The sequence below is a fragment of the Corylus avellana genome, chromosome ca5 (assembly GCF_901000735.1).
Source record: "Corylus avellana chromosome ca5, CavTom2PMs-1.0".
NCBI lineage: Eukaryota > Viridiplantae > Streptophyta > Magnoliopsida > Fagales > Betulaceae > Corylus > Corylus avellana.
The window spans coordinates 4,116,658-4,133,321 of NC_081545.1; the positions used below are offsets into that span (position 1 = coordinate 4,116,658).

The 16,664-nt window shown below is 36.7% G+C and overlaps 3 protein-coding genes across 5 annotated transcripts; 2 read left to right on the forward strand and 1 right to left on the reverse strand.

Annotated features, from left to right (window-relative positions):
* The first annotated feature begins 1,948 nt into the window (after positions 1–1,948).
* On the forward strand, positions 1,949–4,352 carry LOC132183080 (high mobility group B protein 3-like). 2 transcript variants are annotated; one of them, XM_059596475.1, is made up of 7 exons: positions 1,949–2,022; positions 2,639–2,746; positions 2,891–2,948; positions 3,274–3,318; positions 3,581–3,661; positions 3,806–3,901; positions 4,111–4,352. In XM_059596475.1, exons 1-6 carry the CDS (start codon positions 1,973–1,975, stop codon positions 3,899–3,901), a joined length of 438 nt encoding a protein of 145 aa, XP_059452458.1. In that variant the 5' UTR covers positions 1,949–1,972; the 3' UTR covers positions 4,111–4,352. The 2 variants fall into 2 exon arrangements, with proteins under 2 accessions (XP_059452458.1, XP_059452459.1); XM_059596476.1 differs by having other exon boundaries at positions 3,812–3,901.
* Positions 4,353–5,277: 925 nt separating this feature from the next.
* LOC132183129 (large ribosomal subunit protein uL6c) lies at positions 5,278–9,596 on the reverse strand. Its single transcript, XM_059596525.1, has 3 exons — positions 9,456–9,596; positions 7,885–8,193; positions 5,278–5,747 (listed from the first exon to the last, which is right to left on the reverse strand). The coding sequence occupies exons 1-3, from the start codon at positions 9,488–9,490 to the stop codon at positions 5,411–5,413; spliced, it is 681 nt and encodes a 226-aa protein (XP_059452508.1). The 5' UTR covers positions 9,491–9,596; the 3' UTR covers positions 5,278–5,410.
* A 1,290-nt stretch (positions 9,597–10,886) lies between these two features.
* On the forward strand, positions 10,887–16,342 carry LOC132180854 (glutamate receptor 3.7). 2 transcript variants are annotated; one of them, XM_059593831.1, is made up of 6 exons: positions 10,887–11,805; positions 12,374–13,719; positions 14,087–14,364; positions 14,564–14,595; positions 15,070–15,476; positions 15,697–16,342. In XM_059593831.1, the coding sequence occupies exons 1-6, from the start codon at positions 11,550–11,552 to the stop codon at positions 16,108–16,110; spliced, it is 2,733 nt and encodes a 910-aa protein (XP_059449814.1). In that variant the 5' UTR covers positions 10,887–11,549; the 3' UTR covers positions 16,111–16,342. The 2 variants fall into 2 exon arrangements, with proteins under 2 accessions (XP_059449814.1, XP_059449815.1); XM_059593832.1 differs by having other exon boundaries at positions 11,719–11,805; positions 12,382–13,719.
* The last annotated feature ends 322 nt before the right edge of the window (positions 16,343–16,664 follow it).

Here is a 16,664-nt window from a genome sequence, read left to right on the forward strand (position 1 = left end):
ATATGCATGTGATATCTCAAGATCTCACCTGAAGACTTATAAAGATGTGACCGCTAACCCTACAAAACAAAATTGTTGAGATTAAACCTATTAAGTTGAACTTTTACAACATTGACCCAGAAAAAGAGAAGTTTTTTTCTCTAGCAAGAACTTCTCTTGCAAGTCTTCTGCTTTAATTTCCTCCATTTGGGAGGAGGGAAGTCTCATCTCCTCTCTCATGAAGTCACTTTCTTTTGTTTTTATTTGTCTAGAGTTCTCTTTAGACCCTTCCGTCTCTCATGAGACTTTATTCATCAGCTTCAGTAATCTATTTCTAATCCTCCCAAAATCGTAGCCTTAATCCCTCTACCTTCGATTGACAGCCTCTTCTGGCCCACTACATCACCTCCGATCCTTCTCCTGGACCAGCCTTGGATTTCATATTTGATTAATTCAAAGCTCGATCTATCATCATCCATCAGCTTCACCCAAAAACGCATTCCACCACTGTCTTTATTGGCCTCCCTGCTCCTAGTTGCTTTCTCACGCTCCTCCGCCTGACCTTATCACACTAGCTTGTGCATAGTTTTCACACTACTGCGAGTCCCTACCATCTCCTCCGTTGGTGCTGCAAATTTATAGGTTTGGTATTTTATTTATGATTTTTTTTTTTTCTATTGTTGCTGTTTTCTCATATCTAAATCATATCTAAGTCTCTCCCGGCCTATTCGAATTTTGTTGGGCTTCAAACTCATTGTCCTTGAAGGAGATCTCGCATCTATTGTGTTCTCTTAATTGAGATGGTTTTATTCATTATTTTGGGCCACATCCTTCCCTCATTGCATTCCCATTAAGTTACATGGGCTTCTCTTACTTCCGAAAGTTGTATCCATCATATTGGGTCACATTCTTTCCTAATTGCATTCTCACTCAACTTTCATCTACTTGATTTCTCTTCGGCGTAGTGAGTTGCTAGTTGTTTTTCTAGATTAGGTGAAACGGTTGAGTTGCTTATATTTGGTTATGTTCTTTTTTTTCTTTTTTCTTCTTGTTGTTACTGTTTATAATTTCTTCTGTTGTACTAAAAAAAAAAAAACTTTTACAACATTGCATAGTACCAGTGGCTTTCATATAAAGTAAGAAGACTCTCTCATGTAGACCCTAAATTGAATTGAATCTTTTGTTTAAAAAAAAAAAAAATTAAAAAATCAGAAAAAATCGATCCTAACCCAAATTGAAGGGATCAAATTAAGCTATACTTTAGCCAAAAAAAATCCTCGAAACATTTAATTAAGAGGAAATTGCATTAGGTCAATTTTTCTTGGTATAATGTGCGTTGTATATATCTTCTTCTTTTTTTAATTAAAATTGTTATATTTTTTTGTAATAAATTGTTTATTTGTTTTGTTTATTAAAAACGCATACCCTTTATAAACTTCATTTACGTTAAGACAGAATAAGTAAGAATGATTTGGCATATGTGCTGGACGTACGAAAAACTACACTTTGGGATAGCCGGTAGATAAATATAATGACACCGTTTAAAATGAACTACTGACGCGTAAACAAATTTTATGGGTAAATTGGCGGAATTGTAGAAGAAGTCACCGCAGAGGAGCCACCCCCCGGTCACGCCCTTTGCACGCACCGAGCCTCTAAACGGTTTCACACGGTAGCGAGTGCCCAAAACTGCCTCTACACAGACCAAAACATACGCATACTTGCAGAGATTCACAAACGCGTCCAAACTAAGAGACGATATTCCCTCCCGCGACACGTGTCAACCCATATCACGGAGGTTTTCTTATTTCTACAGCCGTGCGAGTATCGTTGTTTATCCCTTCCCGCTAAAATACCAAATTCGAATCTGAATTTGACATTCATTTCATGTACATTTCCATTTCATTTCAACACCACTCGCTATAAATACCTTTCTCCTTGTTTTCACTCACACACCGTGAAAGTCTGTTTCAGTTTCCCAAAAAAGCACACCATGAGAGCTCCTAAAACTGCTGCGATTGCTCACAAGAAGCCTAACGCCGAGTTAGCTCTTAACTTCTTTCTCTGCTGCGTAACTCTACGTTATGGTTTAGCTCTCTGTGTTTTCGTTTCTGGATATCTTTGTAACTGTGTGTTTGCTGTGTTTCTATGATTTTTGGCTTTGTGAATTTCTTTTCGCCTTTGTAACTTCGTGAATTGCTCCGTTTTCCTTTTGAAATTCGTGTTGTGCTGTGTGTGTGTGTGTGTGTGTCTGTGTTTTTATGCTTCGAGAGAATGCGTTTTTGCTCCGATTATGCTTCGCTGCTGTGAATGTGCTTCTGCTTTGTATCTCTACGCTCCGATTAAGCTTTTTGTCTCAGTGTTTTCTCTTTAGATTTTAAATTCTCGCATTATGTTCGTCCGCTTCGTTGTTAGAATACTCATAAAACTCTGACTCTTCTCTGCTTCGTCAAATCGTTTTGTTTAAGCTTTTTGTGTTCGTGTTTAAATCTGCCTTTTCCATCAATTATTTTTGTTATGATTCAACCTTGTCTTTTCTTGTCATTTTCTTTGCGAATTGCGATTGCTCTCTCTGCTTTCTTATTATCATTGTGCTTCTATTTTGCTTTCTTAGTTTTCGATCTCACATTTGCTTTCTGTGCCTCGTGTACTTCTTAAGGATACTGAAGAAAGGCAAGGCTGAGACGAAGACGAAGAAGGACAAGGCGAGGAGTAAGAAGGACCCCGATGCTCCGAAGCGTCCCTCCAGTGCGTTCTTTATCTTCATGTGAGTTCGTTTTCTAAAACTTCTCATTTATTGTGCTTCATACAGCGACGTTTCTGCTATTTCACTGTTTTCATTGCTTTTTTGTTCTCTTCGTTTTTTGAAAAAGTTTCTGAGATGTGTGTTCTGGCTTTGAATGAATGACAGGGAGGATTTCAGAAAGTCCTTCAAGGAGAACAATCCGGATCAGAAGTCTTGTTCAGCTGTGAGACCAAAACTTCATTCGCTTACCTTCCTATAACTCTTTTTTTTTTTTTTTTTTTTTTAATTACAATATATTCTCTCCTTCTGTTTGGATCCTGAGAAAACGGAGGAAAATAGAAGGAAGACATCTATAATTACAAAGAATAAACTGGAAGCCTTGAAGTCAATCAGTTTGAGTTGAGCTGTTAGTTCTTTTAGTAGAAATTTGAATAACTAAGACTCAAAATTTTAATTTCTCTTCTTTTCCTTCAGTTTCCTAGCAACCAAACAGGAACTTACTGTTTCGTTATGGAAAAATTTTAATTCTGAGATATGCTAATGTGCAGGTTGGAAAAGCCGGAGGTGAGAAATGGAAATCAATGACTGATGCTGTAAGATCTCCAATCTCTTTGCCGAAAGTCCTATATAATTTCAAAGCAATTAGAAAAAAAGCGCGAATGGCATTAGATCTCTGAGATCATATTTTTTGACATTACTGTATATATCTCACTTTTTAAATTGCAACGGAAAGCATAAAATGTGGTTTGTCTAAGTTATTTAGGAAACCATTAAATCTATTTTTTCCTTTTGAAATCAGTGGCTGAGAAACTGCTTAGATTTAATTGTATTGTTGTATTTGTAATTTCTTCATAGGAGAAAGCTCCCTATGCTGAGAAAGCCGTGACGAGGAAGGTGGAATATGAAAAAGTCGTCCAAGCATATAAGATTAAGCTCGTAATTTTGCTTTCTCATTCAGATTTTTTCCTTTTCATTAACTGAATTTTAGAAATTATAAATTCCCAACTAGTTTCTTCTCTCTGTTGCTTACATTGATTCTCTCTCTTTTTCCGTTTTCCTTCTTATTTTTGGGATTGTCAGACTCAGAATAACCATGGATGCAATGAACTGCCAGAGGAATCTACGACATCGACTTCTGAGGTCCATGACGAGGCAGACCAGGAAGCCAGCTCTTAGGTATACTACACCTTTCCCAGCTAAAGCTATTTCTAGAGAAAGTGAACACAAGTTGAATGAGTGCTCTGAGTCATTGAATTGAAACTAGCGCCTGGTTTTTCATGTTTAATTACTACCATCTTCTAGACTTCTAGTTCAGATTTAAGTTATAGAAGTGAAATACTGGTTGAAAAGAGATTGACATTGATTGTTTGGTATAATCCTTGCAGAGAAATGGGAGCTGGGAATGTGTACAGAGCTGGGAAAAAGTTTGGAGGTTCTCGTTTGTTTCTTAGCTTTTATGTACTACCACTACTTTTACTACTACTTCAGAGTAGGAATTGGTAACCCCACCCTATTGGGTGCTGGATTGAGATCCCTGCCTTCCTTGGGTGCAATGCCTCATTGTCATTGAGTGTTATGTTCGTGGTTTTCTAAGTACCTATGGCCTTAGTTGTCAATAACCGATATAGCTTTTACGTTGCTTCTGTTCTCACTATTGCCTTTGTTTCTGTGGTGCTTTCTTTCTTTTTATCCTTTTTTGGTAATGAAGGAACTTAGGGACAACTTTAGTAAAAGAGATGCTAAAACTTTGGTGCACCGTTTTGGCTGAGGTGTTTTGAATTGAAGTGGCTTTCGGTGCCAATGTTGCTTGGGCTTTTTACAATTAAAGAGAGATAGGCTGGACCCTGGTGACCGCTATTGCGCTTAAGCCTTATCAATTTGAGATATAGTTCTCTCTAAAATTAGATGTGACGTGAACTGTTATGGTGATATTGGGCCTTATATGGCATTTATTCAAGGGATTGGGTATGACATGACTAGGAACTAAACTAAAACGTGTAACCTTTTAAAAGAGATTGCGCTTAAGCCTTATCAATTTGAAATATAGCTTCAGGTTTTTACATGTTCGAAAACTTAGTCAGAATTCTCTAGTTGAGATACTTGGCTTTAACTTGACAACCTGTAAAGCAAGTTTCAAGGCTACGTCTAAGTGTTGGACACGTCAATCTCTGTGATTGAAAGCGTGCAAAACATGGAACCTCAGAATCTTATCCACGCGGTTCCATCAACCTTGTCTCGAGTTTTCAATTTTTCATGGTCCGTTCAATTTGCTGAGGGCCGAAGAAGATTAGACACCCACTATGACCAGGATGGAATTTTTGGTTTTAAGTGCAGGGCGTTTAGCTTTACTTCCATTTATGGTAAAAGCCCACAGCATTTGAAGTTTGGAAAAGATGAAAAGGTCATGGCATCCAACGATTAAAACCTAGAGAGTATAGATGCTCTTTCTTTAATGGGCTTCCATAATAATGATGACCAAATTTTACACAAAATAGGAAAGGAGGAGAAAATTTACACAAATAGGAAATTTACACAAGCATTTTCCTTGTTAATGTAGCAAAAACTTGTTAATTGGAATGAATTGCTTTACTGTAACTACATCCACAATTGCCAAATGCACATTTGAAAAGAACAATGAGATAACAAGAAAGAAACAAACAAGTAAGCCAAAAACCTCTATTACTCTCACTTCTTCTTTCCTGCTTTCCCTTCCTTTCGTCTAACAATTTCATCAGCATATTTCACACCCTTACCTTTATACGGTTCCGGGGGTCTCCATCGCCTAACAGAAGCAGCAAACTGACCGATGGCGCATTTGTCGTATCCACTAACAGTAATTCTGGTGTTGTCATCCACCTTCACTTTTATGCCATCAGGGATTGCCATTCTAACTGGATGAGAGAACCCCAGGTTTAGTACCAAGTCTTTTCCTTCTACTGTTGCACGATACCCAACACCGATCAATTGAAGTTTCTTCTCAAAACCTTTAGATACTCCCACCACCATATTGTCGGTAAGTGTCCTAAGCAAATGTTTTGTTAAGAATCCAAAGATTAGAACAGTCATTCAACACAAAACATTTTCATAACTATTCCAAATATCATAACATATTTACTTTTTCCAAGAATGGTTTAACTGGTAATTTTTTATAACATTAACTTTTACCTCATAAATCCAGCAAATTCCATTTCCACATGCAAACATTGTGCCGATAGATGAGTAGATGTTAATAAGATAAGTGATTACAGTAGCTTTATGGTCAACAAGCCAAATCATAATTGGTACAATAAGCCTGTTTCCAAAGTGGAGAACTACACAAGCACTCGAGTGTAGCTGAGTGCATGTGTGCGTGTTTATGTGCGAATGTTTTAAAATCAAACGCTTTAAATATTTAATCTCGGGTCAAAATATATATGGTGAAATTTCCACAATGATTAACAGTAGAAGTAGAAGTGCTCAATGAGACTAAGAAAGTTAAGTACTAAAAACAACTCATAGAGATGATCTGCACCCAACCAAAGAGAGCATCAAATAATGGTTCTCAGTCATATGTTACAGCATCCCTTCTTCAAACATAACTTTAAACTTTTGATCATTCCCAAGAGTTTTTAAGCATTGAATGATGATCTTCAAATTCTCAAATTAAATGGTATTCTAGATGTCTATCCGTTAGGTTTTATGTTGTTGGCAGATTCCATGTCAAAACCAGTTGGAATGCAACTCTAGGCTTAGTGGTTGAGTTGGTTTTAAATTTGAGGTTCAAAACAGTGTTAAAATATAATGACAAAATGCTCCGATTGCAAGTCCGTTCAATAGCCATTCAAAAGCGTCCTTCAAGTACTTCAAGAATTGAGATCTAACAACTTCGATTGCAAGACGCTCGAACAAAGGTCTTCAAGCTTTTAAAATTCAAGCTCATGAGAGGCTCGATTGGAAGGGGGATCGCACAAAGTTCCGAAGCGGCTGAATCAAAGTGGTTTACAAGCTACCACCGAAAGCTCTGTTCGCAAGCACACCGAACGTAGGTGTTTCACAAGGAGCCAAAGAAGTCCAATCGCAAGTCTGTTCAAAGGAGATTCAAAAGTGAAGGCTTTCGAGCTAGATCCGAGACACCCAATTGCAACGATGTTTAAACACCAACGATAAAACTGTGAAACCCTAGCATGCGTCCAAACACGTCATTAACCCGTTCAAATGTCGTAGCCTCAGACAGAGCTTTTCTAAATCAACTTACACCTTAAATCCAAGTTTTCTCAAGGTCTATATAAGCATCATAACGTACAATTTTCAGAAAACTCTGAGGCTATGATTTTTTGTTTCTTGGAGAGAGCTGTTGTGTCCCTATGCCTTCATTCTCTAACCTTTCCTAGAGTTCGCTAAACCACACAAACCAAACCTTTGGCCACCAAAGTTCTGGATTGCTGAGAAAGCTTGATAGAAGATTAGTCAAAGTTCTAGAGCTACTATGATAGGAAACAAACGAGTTGTTTGTTGGGTACAATTCAGGTTTACTCCAAAGGTCTTGTAAGTATAATTGATTGTAATTTGAATCTTCTATAGTGGATAAGTTTCACGGGGTTGGCTGCCCCTGAAGTGTTTTACTTTTGAAAAATTCTTCAAAAGATTTCCACTTTGTCACCAAAATTCTTGTGTTTGCTTTATTTTATGCTTTGGTTAATTTTGGTGATATTGTTTATGGTTGTTAATTTTAAATTGATTGTGATTATTGAGATTGTTAAGAAACCACCTATTTGTCCCCTCTAGGTGTTATTTTGGGGTCATTGGACGAATTTCAAAATCCATATGATTTGATGGCAAAGAAGGAACACAATAAAGTAATCATCATGATCAAATACTTTTACCCCTGGCAAGAAGATAGCACCAAACAATCAAGTAGAAAGTAAAAAATAATTGCTAATGGTACAATTATAACCAAAATACTTTTGGAACACTTTTATTAATTTTTGTTCAGGCAAATTATCTTTCCTTCTCTCCCAACAAATACAGACACATTAAGAAAAAAGCCAAGAAAATATTAAAATATAAAAGTGAATAAGTATTCAAGGAAGGGATCAAATGAAATCATCTTAAGTTACTAAAAAATAAATTAATTAAAAAAAAAAAAAAAAGTGTTAGTGCCAAAGGATAGAAGAATTTACCTAAAAAGCCCATGCATTTGGTTGGCCCTTCTAGTTTCCATCGCCTTGCTGACCCTTAGAATGCCAGACTCATCCCTCTCAACCTTCACTTCTCGTGGATAGCTTTGTGAAAGTTCCCCAAGAGGACCCTTTACTTTTAAGCCTTGGCCGTCCAAAGTGATTGTCACATTGGATGGCACTTCAATTGGCTGTTTTCCTATCCGTGATTCCTTACACACCACAGTTTTCCTCAAGAAACCAACACGATCTGCATGAACACTGGAAATACAAATTCTATTTCTCTCGCCCAAAAATAGAGACCTCAAATTGCTGAAACATGAAAGGAAAGTTGTCTCAAAATATCAGACTATTCAGTGCTCAAGTAACAAGTTTACCATCAAGTCAAATAATGCCACTACTACAAAAATCATCTTCTTCTTTTTGTCCAGGATTACTAAAGATTCCCAAACACACCATTGTGCTCATACACGAATGCATAACTCTCTGTTTGGTTGCTGATAAAACGTAGGAAGGAAATGAATGTCAATTGAAATCTTGAATTGACAACAAGGAAAACCAATATCTTCACTCCGTTAAGTCTAAAGACTGCTATTTGGAGTAGTTGAATTGAGTTTCTCAATATGTTTTGGAAACAGAACAACAGAAACATAAGATTCACAGTTACCTTCTCCTTTTCCTACATTCTTTCCGCAAGGATCACAACAATGAAAGGGAAACAACTAGCAATCATACCCCTGAATCATATTAACTATACGTCTTCTAAAATCATGTAGACAGGAAAATTGTTACACATCCTCTTATTATTAATCCACTGACTTTTGGTCCAATAGCGTCACATTTTAGGAAAAAAAAAAAAAATCAAGAAGTAATACAGCTTGAGAAAGAGCAAAAAGTAGCCACTAGAGTTGGGGATACTGCATGAAACAAGATATCAAATCCAAAAGTTAAATAATTCAAGTTTTAGCATAAAATTCATAAAATTTGCTTGCAATGACTAATGCACATGAGGGTACTGTGGTTGAACCAGGAAAAAAACCCATGTAAGAAATCATACTACCTGAAGTTTAGAGCCACTATTAGTACTTTTGAAAGGGATAGTTCTCCTTAACACTTGCACACAAATCGCAAGGAATATGCTTCCAAAGAGAACCATAGCGATTCAACTATACAATTCCCAGATATAATGAGAGAAAAAAAAAAAAAAATCTATCATATCAAGCACTCAAATTTGAATCAAGAAGACCCATCTGAGACACCTAATATTCAAACTCAAATAATTCAAGTACATTATAAGAAGAAAAAAAAAATCGATGCAATCTTGAGGTAGCTGAAACCCATTTCATGATTAAAAAAAAAAAAAGATTATAATTTTACAATAAAATTCAAGCTACCCAGAAGCCTATAGTGGAATTTAAGCGTACCCACATATACTTTTATATATTTTAACTGCACCCACACACATATATATATCCCACAAATTTTATTTAAAAAAAAAAAAAAAAAAAACCCATTAAAGTACAAGTATATGATATAGAAAGAGACGCATTAGTGTTAAGAGTTAGGGTTCTGACCTTGTTTGAAAAGAGGAGGTGAGGGAGGAAGCCATTGTTAAGAGCTTGTGAGCATCAGCTTTTAGAATGTGAAAGCACTTCGGTGGATTTCATGAAGAGGAAGAAGAGGCCGTCCAAATAGACAAGGTTATCCACTGTGAGCAGTCGATTAAATGACGTAAATATCCCTTGTAAGAGAAGGAAACCTCGAAGTTACCCTTGCATTTAAGCCCAATAGAGGAGGACTAGGCCCGGCCAGTACCTCCCATAAGCCCAGTCAAAAGTAACCAAATAGAGAAAAAGGACCTGTGGTTTTGAAGCACATTTCTCACACAGTACAAAAGTAGCTATCTGCCTTATTCATTCTTATCCGCAAAGATGCTCCCCTATTGGACAAAAGGAATTGATGCTCGTTGGACCTGGATATGCTTTTTTAACTGTGTCGCGTTCATATATACCATGCTTTACATTATGACTCCATTGGCATTGGTGGTTTAGACTTTTTATCATGTATGAGTATGAAAAAAGACAACTTTTTTCTGTTTGTGTGCCATTAAGAGGTGTACCATGTGATATTGTCTTCTTCGAGCACCTTCTGGGTGGTTAAATTTCAGGCGGGACATATTTAATAACGCTAAAAATTACATTTTTATTTTATTATTGTATCACCGTGAAAGTGATGATTAGTTTCTATTTTTTATTTTTTAATAAGGCTAATTCAATAGTTTATTGGCATTGACAATTCAATTAGTAAAATAAATATGTGACTTTTAGCATTGCTTGGGTGTATTCTTGGGACAACTTAGCCTTGCTTTCAACAATTGTTTCATTTTTTGTGTTTTTTTTTTTTTTTTTTTTTTTGGCTTACAAGAATTTCTAAGAGCATTCTCAGCAGTCATTTTCCTTACATTTAAAGAATCCAAACTACGTTTTGTTTCCCTATGTGAAAATAAACCCCAATAACTTCCCTTAATTATTTCATATATCATTAAATATTTGTAATTTTAATTATATTATATATATATGAAGAGAATTGTGAGACATAAGAGGAGAGGGGAGAGAGAAGAGAGAAAATTATTTTTTATTTATTTTAATAATCATAAAGATTACAATAGTAAAACTCAAAATATTAGGTTTCACTGTAACAATCTTAATGTTTAAAGTTCATTTAAAGAGTATGCTATAGAATTTTTTTTACGATTTTTTAATATATTTTTTAAATTTAGGGACAAACTCTTTATAGGGAAACAGAATTAAAAAATAAATAAAAAGAAAAAGAAAAGGGGAAAATTGTTAAATTGGAAGTCAAAATGAGTTATTTCCAAATGATCATAAGGATGGGAAACCGTATTTTAAATTCTCACTTTTATTAAGATAAACGTGTGTAAAGACGGCGGGTTTTGGCATAAGAAGAACAGGAGGGAAGATAGGCTATTAGGCTCCATGTATTGTACGGTGGTCGCTCGTCTTGCCTGTCGCCATTGGTGCTCTTTGATTATAATTTAGAATAATGTGGTATATGGGCAACCTCATCAGAAGACGTCCAGTGCTGAAAAGTCGTCCGTCAACGGGACACCATCTAAGAACTCAGTGGATTGGTGGCACAGATGTCTTTCTTTCTCTTCAACTTTGCATTCGTGCAATGAAAGGCAAACTAGCAATTCCTTTTGAATACCCTTTGATTCCATCATAAATAATTCTATCTCTCCCCCAGAATGTGATTCACATTTTTTCTTTGTGGGACATGTCTCCACAGAAAATCAAATTCAACGTTACTATCCCTACTTGCTCTTCCCTTCATTTTCCTTACCAAACACATGCTCCAGAGTTTGTTTTCCCAGTCTTTTCCAGTCTTTTCCTTCTACTCCTTTTGGGTTTTTCCACTTGAGCTTATCAGACAAGAACTGGGTTGTTCTCTGACCATGAAGTAGGGGGTCAGGGACGTGCTCGTTAGTTTCTGGGGATACCCTTTCATTTCTAGGCCACCATATTTGTACTTAAACAGTTAAACCCATCTGGGTATCCGGATTTTTGAAGCCTGTGCAAGCTTAGTTTGAGAACAGTTTGAGTCTTTAATGTGAAGAATTGGTGCGGTGGCTTAGTTTTGTTTCAAGTATGAAACACTTTGTGGTTCTGCCACTTATAATTTTGATATGGGTATTCCGTACTGCTTCTGTGTGCTGCCAAACTCCTGCGGTTGTGAACATTGGTGCCGTTTTTACTTTCAATTCGGTTATTGGTAGAGCCGCCAGGGTGGCGATGGACGCAGCAGTCTCTGATGTCAATAGGGATCCAAGAATTCTCAACGGGACAAAGCTGAAGTTGATCGTCAAGGACTCAAATTGTAGTGTCTTCATGGGGTCCGTTGGAGGTACCATGGAATTGTCCATTTTATATTCTCTTTGAAATATAATATAGTTCCTTCTGTGATATAAGCAGTGTAGAGCTCTTGAATGGAATAGCAATCCCTTTATGGTTCACTGGGATTTTAATAAATGATTATGATGATGCAAAGGTTACATACTAAATTGTTTAGAATTCCTTTTTGAGTGTGCAAAGCAAAATTTACTAAATGGTTCACAGGGATTTTTTATTTTCATTTCGTCATAATTTTAAGTTGTGAATTGATCTTCCACCAAAATTTACACTTTTTTTTTTCTTAAACTGCTAAGGTTTGAGTTTCAGTATTCTCTTCTATTATAAGTTTTTGCTTTTTTGTTTTTTGCTTCTTCTTTTTTTAACCAATCTCCAGTTTTGATATGCAAAGATTTACATTTTCATTCCACATTTATCTGATAATGGAATTCCCCTCAATGTAAGCCCTTCATGAGCTCTTGTGTGTCTTTCCTGTCTATTCTGATTACAGCCCTTAAGTTCTAAACTCTGAAATAGAGTTCTTGATACCTAGTTCATCTTGATTTCAACTTTTTCTTGGGCAGCTTTTCAGGTACTTGAGGAAGGGGTAGTGGCCATAATTGGTCCACAGTCCTCTGCTATAGCTCGTATGATTTCTGAGATTGCTAATGGTCTCAAAGTGCCACTTATCTCATATGCTGCCACTGATCCAACTCTTTCTGCTCTCCAATTCCCATTCTTTTTTCGGACTGCGCAAAGTGAGTCCTATCAAATGGCTGCTATGGCTGATTTAATTGACTTTTATGGATGGACAGAGGTCATTGCCATCTATTTGGATGATGATTACGGGAGGAATGGGATAGCTGCTTTAGATGATGAACTTGATAAGAAAAAATTGAAGATTGCTTATAAATTTCCTTTGCCTAACCAGTTTGATCTAAACAACATCACTGATATGCTCAATAAATCTAAATTACTTGGTCCTCGTGTTTATGTTGTTCATGTTGATCCTGATCCCAAACTGAGAATATTCACCATAGCTCAGAAATTACAAATGATGACCAGCAACTTTGTGTGGCTTGCAACGGATTGGCTTTCTACTACCATAGATTCATTCTCTCTGATGAATCAAACTTCACTCCATATCCTCCAAGGGGTAGTTGCGCTTCGTCAACATACTCCAGAATCCAGTCGGAAGAGGGCTTTTGTATCACGATGGAGACAAATGCTAGAAAAGGGTTTAGTAAGTTCTGAGTTGAATACCTATGGACTCAATGCTTATGATACAGTATGGGCAGTAGCACGTTCAATTGATGAGTTTGTAAAAGAACACAGAAATATCACATTCTCTTTCAATGATAAGTTACTCCGAATGAAATCAGCTGAATTTCAACTGGGGAAGCTCAAAGTCTTTGATGGTGGACTTCTTCTGCTTGAGAAATTATCGCATACAAACTTCACTGGTTTAAGTGGTAAAATCCAATTTAATCAAGATCGGAACATTGTGAATGGTGGTTATGATGTCATCAATATTGACCAGATGGCTGTTCATCCAGTTGGTTATTGGTCTAACACTTCAGGCTTTTCAGTTTTACCCCCAGAAAATCTTAAAAGGGAAGAAGATAGCTATTCCCGCCTAGATCAGAAGCTTAACAGCATTACTTGGCCCGGCGGAAAGAAAGAAACGCCACGAGGTTGGGTGATTGCAGATGATGCGAGACCACTGAGGATTGGGGTGCCAAATAGAGCAAGTTTTGTTGAATTTGCCACTGAACTGCACAACAGCCATAAAATGCATGGGTACTGTATTGATGTCTTCCTTGAAGCAAGGAAGTTAGTCCCATATGATATTCCTTACAGATTTGAACCTTTTGGGAATGGCAGCTCTAATCCCAGTTACGACGGGCTTGTACAGATGGTTAAAGACGATGTAAGTAAATCATTTTGTTTTTCAAGTGCTAAGAACAAAAGAAATATAAAATTTAATCGTCTTTTTTGTTGGGTAAGTATGACCTATGAATACAAGGTAAACATGCTGATGCATCATCCTTACAGAGGCTTGCCTTGAAGATCCTAATTGCCAAATTTAAGTAATGAATTCAAAATGATGACATTAACCATTTCACTAATACCTTGTGAAATAGAGTAGGAAAGTATGACCAGTTACATGCTTATGATACTCGTTTTTCTTTTAGCTATTTACAGGCGAAATCCATATACTGGTGGTTCTCACTCAACCTTGCTTTATTGGAAGTTTGTTAGGCACGTCTAGTTTATTACTTTACTTTTGGTGTCAGGTGTTCGATGCTGCTGTAGGGGACATTGCAATTGTGACAAACAGGACAAAGATTGTGGATTTTTCACAGCCTTATGCTACTACCGGTCTTGTCATAGTGGCTCCAGTCCAGGATTCAAAATCAAGTGCTTGGGTGTTTCTTCAACCATTTACAGTAGAGATGTGGTGTGCTACTGGAGCTTCTTTTGTAATGATTGCAGTAGTTATTTGGATTCTTGAGCATCGAGTCAACAATGATTTCCGCGGTCCCCCTAAGAGGCAGCTTGTTACAATGTTTCTGTAAGCTTTTTTGATGTTTAAATGTAGTACATTACTAGTTTTCCCGCAAATTTGTCCTTTGAAGTGGTGGTATTATTACAGCATTTCTGTTTTTATACTTGTTTTTAGTAATGAATTTGATATTGCATTACACGAACCCATTATACACCTTAATACCTAAAATATTAGCCTCTACTCATTTAATTCTTTTATGTTGCAGGTTCAGTTTCTCGACATTGTTTAAGACAAATCGTAAGGAAACTGCTAGCTTTTACTTATTACTTTCTGTATTTTTCATTCTTTCTTAAAGCCACATATCTACCATTAAAAATGGTGGTGGGCTTAAGGGAACCTTTGTGCTTGATGCATCATGTTACTAAAGCCTTTAGCTGGAATTTTACCTCAATTAGATGAATATAGAAAAACCTTCTGGCATACGAAACAGTGAAGCATATCGACTTGTGCAGTTGCAATTGGAAGCTGTTATATTCCAAGCAAAGATCTGAACTCACTAGTAGTTTGTCCTCATTGTTACATGCTCTTGAATAATTCAGTAAAATTTTGTATGTTATCCGTTTCTAATAAATATTTCAAGAAATAAAAGAAACGAGCTCTTACTATGTTTGTTCTATTTTCACTTTGATTATGGAACTGAAACTTTGGCAAAATTGAGACAAACATAATATTTGAATTTGATTAGTTTTTTACTTTGTTATTAAATAACAGAGGAAAGTACAGTAAGCCCACTTGGACGGATGGTGATGGTTGTATGGCTTTTCCTGTTAATGGTGATCACAGCAAGCTATACAGCAAGCTTGACTTCAATCCTCACAGTTCAGCAGCTTTCATCACCCATCACAGGAATCGATAGCTTGATTAGAAGTAACTGGCCTATTGGATACCAAGAAGGTTCATTTGCTTATAGCTATCTGGCAGACGGTCTTTACATACCTAGGTCAAGACTCAAGTCTCTAGGCTCCCCAGAAGCGTACGAGAGAGCACTTCGACAAGGGCCGACTAATGGAGGGGTGGCAGCTATCATAGATGAGCTTACATATGTGGAGTTATTTCTGTCAAAGCGAACTGAATTTGGGATTATTGGGCAACCATTTACCAAGAGTGGATGGGGATTTGTGAGTAGAATTTGTCTACAAGAAATTGCATTCATTCATACATATGGACATCTGTGCATGACACATTCAAGACTGCTGGCAACTCAGCAGCAAACTGTGGATGAACATGCTGTTTTTTTTATGCCTTATGTTTTTTTCTTTCTTCATTTCCTTCTCAGATGTACAATCTGAAACATATCATTGTTCTAATGATCTTTATTTGTTCACTGCTATAATCTAGGCTTTCAAGAGAGGTTCCCCACTTGCAGTTGACATCTCAACGGCAATCTTGAAACTTTCTGAGAGTGGAAAGCTTCAGAAGATCCACGAGAGGTGGTTTTGTAAGATGGGTTGTCCTGGAGAGAACAAACAGAAAGATGAGCCTAACCGACTCCACTTGATCAGCTTTTGGGGTCTATATTTATTATGTGGAATCGTCACCCTTGGCTCCCTTCTGTTTTTTTTTCTACGAACGGTTCGCGATTTTGTGCATTACAAACGACAGCAGAGGAAGTCTTCTCATCCATCTTCAATTTCATCGGAGGCCCGCTGCTCTCACGTCATTTACAGCTTTTTTGACTTCATTGATGAGAAGGAAGAAGCGATTAAGAAGATATTTACTCCGAGTGACAATCCTCAAGGTCAGAATAGCTAATCGATATGTCTTTATGTTCTGAGAGGATTTCAAAAGCTACACACATTATTATTAGTTCAAGTTGAATGTTCTGATGTAGAAGAAGAACAAGTTTTTGTAGTCGATTCACTTACTACATTGCAACCAAACTTCATTAGAGCATGTATATATCACTTTCCCTTGTATAAGAATAAATATATGGTATTGATTTTGTAAATGCCTAAAATGGCACTATGAACAGTGTCTTGATTCAGTTGCATTGTCAATATGAAGTCTTGTTGAAGCAGTGGAAGGTTTAGGGTAACAAGGAACTATACACAATAACTCACAAGAGTTTGGAATCTCCCAGGGGGAATTGGAATCAACTAATAAGGTAGAAAAATTATCAAAAAAGGAAAACTGATATTTTATTGAGTAAACAATGATTGACAACAATGAAAACAAAGTACATAGCATGCTTATTTATAGGCTGCAAGCAAAAATGAAACCCTAGTACTAAATTATGACCAAAATACTCTTAAAAATATCCTAAACTGACTTAAAACTCGTAAAAAAGCGGTAAGTTCTTGTCCGCC